This window comes from Camellia sinensis, chromosome 11, assembly GCF_055761805.1.
Source record: "Camellia sinensis isolate YWXY chromosome 11, ASM5576180v1, whole genome shotgun sequence".
In the NCBI taxonomy this organism is placed as follows: Eukaryota; Viridiplantae; Streptophyta; class Magnoliopsida; order Ericales; family Theaceae; genus Camellia; species Camellia sinensis.
Genome location: NC_138971.1, coordinates 74,954,839 through 74,957,803, shown reverse-complemented (window position 1 = coordinate 74,957,803; position 2,965 = coordinate 74,954,839). Strand labels below are relative to the sequence as shown.

General features: G+C 44.0%; 1 protein-coding gene across 1 annotated transcript; it reads left to right on the top strand.

Annotated features, from left to right (window-relative positions):
• Positions 1 to 501: 501 nt before the first annotated feature.
• LOC145802409 (uncharacterized) lies at positions 502 to 1,233 on the top strand. The gene has a single exon (XM_082895120.1). It carries the CDS (start codon positions 502 to 504, stop codon positions 1,231 to 1,233), a length of 732 nt encoding a protein of 243 aa, XP_082751246.1.
• Positions 1,234 to 2,965: the final 1,732 nt, after the last annotated feature.

Below are 2,965 nucleotides of genomic sequence, written 5' to 3'. Positions count from 1 at the left end.
ATGGGGATGGCCGTGGTCCTCAACAGATTCATTAGCCATTCTTCAGATCGTTGCCGACCGTTTTTTCACAACCTTCGACAGGGGAAAGCATTCCTTTGGACCCCTGATTGCCAGATCGCCCTAGACGATTTAAAAACTTATCTCTATTCAATACTGATCTTGACAACTCCGTCGTCGGGCGGCACACTTATCATCTACCATGCGGTCTCAGATTGTACGGTCAGCGTCGTACTACTCAAAGAAGAGCTAGGAGAGCAACGGCCCATTTTCTACGTTAGTAAGGCAATGATGGATGCTGAGATGCGGTACCTACCGCTGGAAAAGCTGATTTTGGCCCTGGTGGTGGCCGCCGGGAAATTAATGCACTATGTCTAGGTCCATACAATAACCGTGCTGACGGACTACCCTCTCCGAACAATACTTCGCAGTGCGGAATCATCAAGGCGCGTCTCCAAATGGGAGTTAGAACTCGGCCAATATGACATTCAATTCTCTTCCAGAATGGCTATCAAGGGGCAGGTTTTGGCCGACTTCATTGCCGAATTTACTAGTTGTCACGCCAACTTTAAGCTAGAGCAACCGGCCTTCCAACCCCAACAGGAGTGGAGGATGTATGTTGGAGATATTTGGCAGATATACTGCGATGGTTCATCTAACAAGCGTGGTAGTAGGGCCGGAGCAGTGATTACGAGTCCTGAGGCTAACGTAATCGAGCAAGCGATTAAGCTTGGCTTCGACGCATCAAATAATGAAGCTGAATATGAGGCTTTGCTTATCGGCCTTCGTAATGCACTTCAAATTGGTGCTAAGCGGTTACAGGTTTTCTGCGATTCAAAGTTGGTTATTAATCATCAGAAGGGGGAGTATGCAGCTAGGAAAGACCGAATAGTAGCGTACATAAAGATGGCAAACTCATTACTCGTGAAGTTTGACCACCATGAGCTGAATCATATTACTCGTGACCAAAATACCTATGCGGATGCTCTTGCTTGCTTGGCTTCTGCTATCAATTCGGACATTAAGCGGACTATTGAGATGGGATTCGTCAGTGAGCCAAGTATTGGTCTCCCGAATTTTTGCATCAATGTTATTGACCTGGGGCAGAGTTGGATGGATCTTATTTCCGCATTTTTATCTTTAGAACAGCTACCCGCAAACAAGAAAGAGGCCCATAAGCTGCAGAATAAGGCCCTACGCTACTACTTGGACATTCACGGAAAGCTCTACAAATAATCTCTCTTAGGGCCATATCTAGAATGTTTACACCCAGACTTGGTAGAGGATTTCTTGGCTGAAATACATGAAGGCAGTTGCGGCGCCCATTCTGGAGGGTGTTCACTAGCCCACCGAGCCGTAACCCAGGGGCATTACTGGCCTACCATGCGGACTGATGTAGAGAACTATGTAAAGAAGTGTGAGCAGTGCCAAAAATTCTCTCCCTTGACTCATCTACCTGCAGAGGAACTAAACTCCATCACTAGTCCTGGGCCTTTTTCTTAATGGGGTTTGGACATCGTCGGACCACTGCCAAGAGCCCCCGGAAACAAACGATTCCTGATTATTGCAATGAATTACTTCATGAAATGGGTTGAGACAGAACCTTTGGCACACATCCGAGACGTAGATGTCAAACGTTTTGTCTGGAAGAATAGTATAACCAGATTCGGCATACCGCGAGCGCTCATATCCGACAACAGCACCCAACTCGACTACGGTGCATATCGTGAGTTGTGCGACACATACGGTATAAGACCATACTTCTCCTCACCAGCCTATCCACAGAGCAACAGCCAAGCCAAGGCCTCCAATAAAGTGATCCTAGATGGAGTCAAGAAATGGTTAGAAATGGCCAAGGACAAGTGGATTGAAGAGCTACCTAGTGTACTTTGGGCCACCGCACTACTCCAAGGCGATCTACCCGCGAAACACCATTGGCCTTATGTTTTGGGACCGAAGCTATTATTCCCCTTGAAATCGGCCTGCCCAAGCTAAGATCAAAAGCATTTGACACAAGACAGAATGACATGATGTTGGCCTTGGATTTGAATTTGATTAAGGAATGCCATCGAGCTCTTATGCATATGGCGCTCTATCAGCAGTAGCTCGCCAAGTCATATAATCAGCATGTACAGCCGTGCCATTACATCCTCGGGGAGTTGGTTCTCAAGAAATTGCTTCCTGCCACTAAAAATTCGGCTGACGGCAAGCTAGGCTCCAATTGGCACGACCCATATCAGATTGACTCAATTGCTGGGGCAGGGGCATATCGTGTAACGCCCTAAAAGGTACACACTATGATACACAGTAATAACATGATCATTTAACCCAAAAGTGGTCATCTTTCTCATTGAACTAAAAGTTTATCGATTACAATATACTAGATACATTTCCATGGTGCCCAAATTCATTTCTTACTTCAATAAACTAGATAACTGAACGAAACATAAACCCCTAGGGCGTACAACATCACAAATTACATACAAAGGTTCAGTTACAATATACCAAAATAAATACAAAACAACCAAAAAGCTCTTGACTTCAATTAGTTTTTCCAAAAGAAAATGGAGCTAGTGCTTGAACCAATCCTTCAATGAGGCTGACCTTCATCAATTCTTGAAAAATAAATTAGGGTTGAGCTATATGCCCACTAGGAATATATTTATCCAAGTATCTAATCCTTTGAACAAGATAATGGCATCCATGAGATATATCATTATAATAAAATTTGTTATAACAGGAAAACGTCAACATCTCATAATGAAACACTATAAATCAAGTGGCAAATGCAACACATGTCATCATGTACAACAATTAAACCTCTACAATCATGGAAAATCAAACCACACTTTTCTCTACATGAGTCCAGTTGAGAACAACCTTTACTTTTAAAGACAACCCCCACATTTGCCGGCTACTATACGGCGGGAAGTGAGCACTCTAAGAAAATCATCCGTTTTTCCACTTT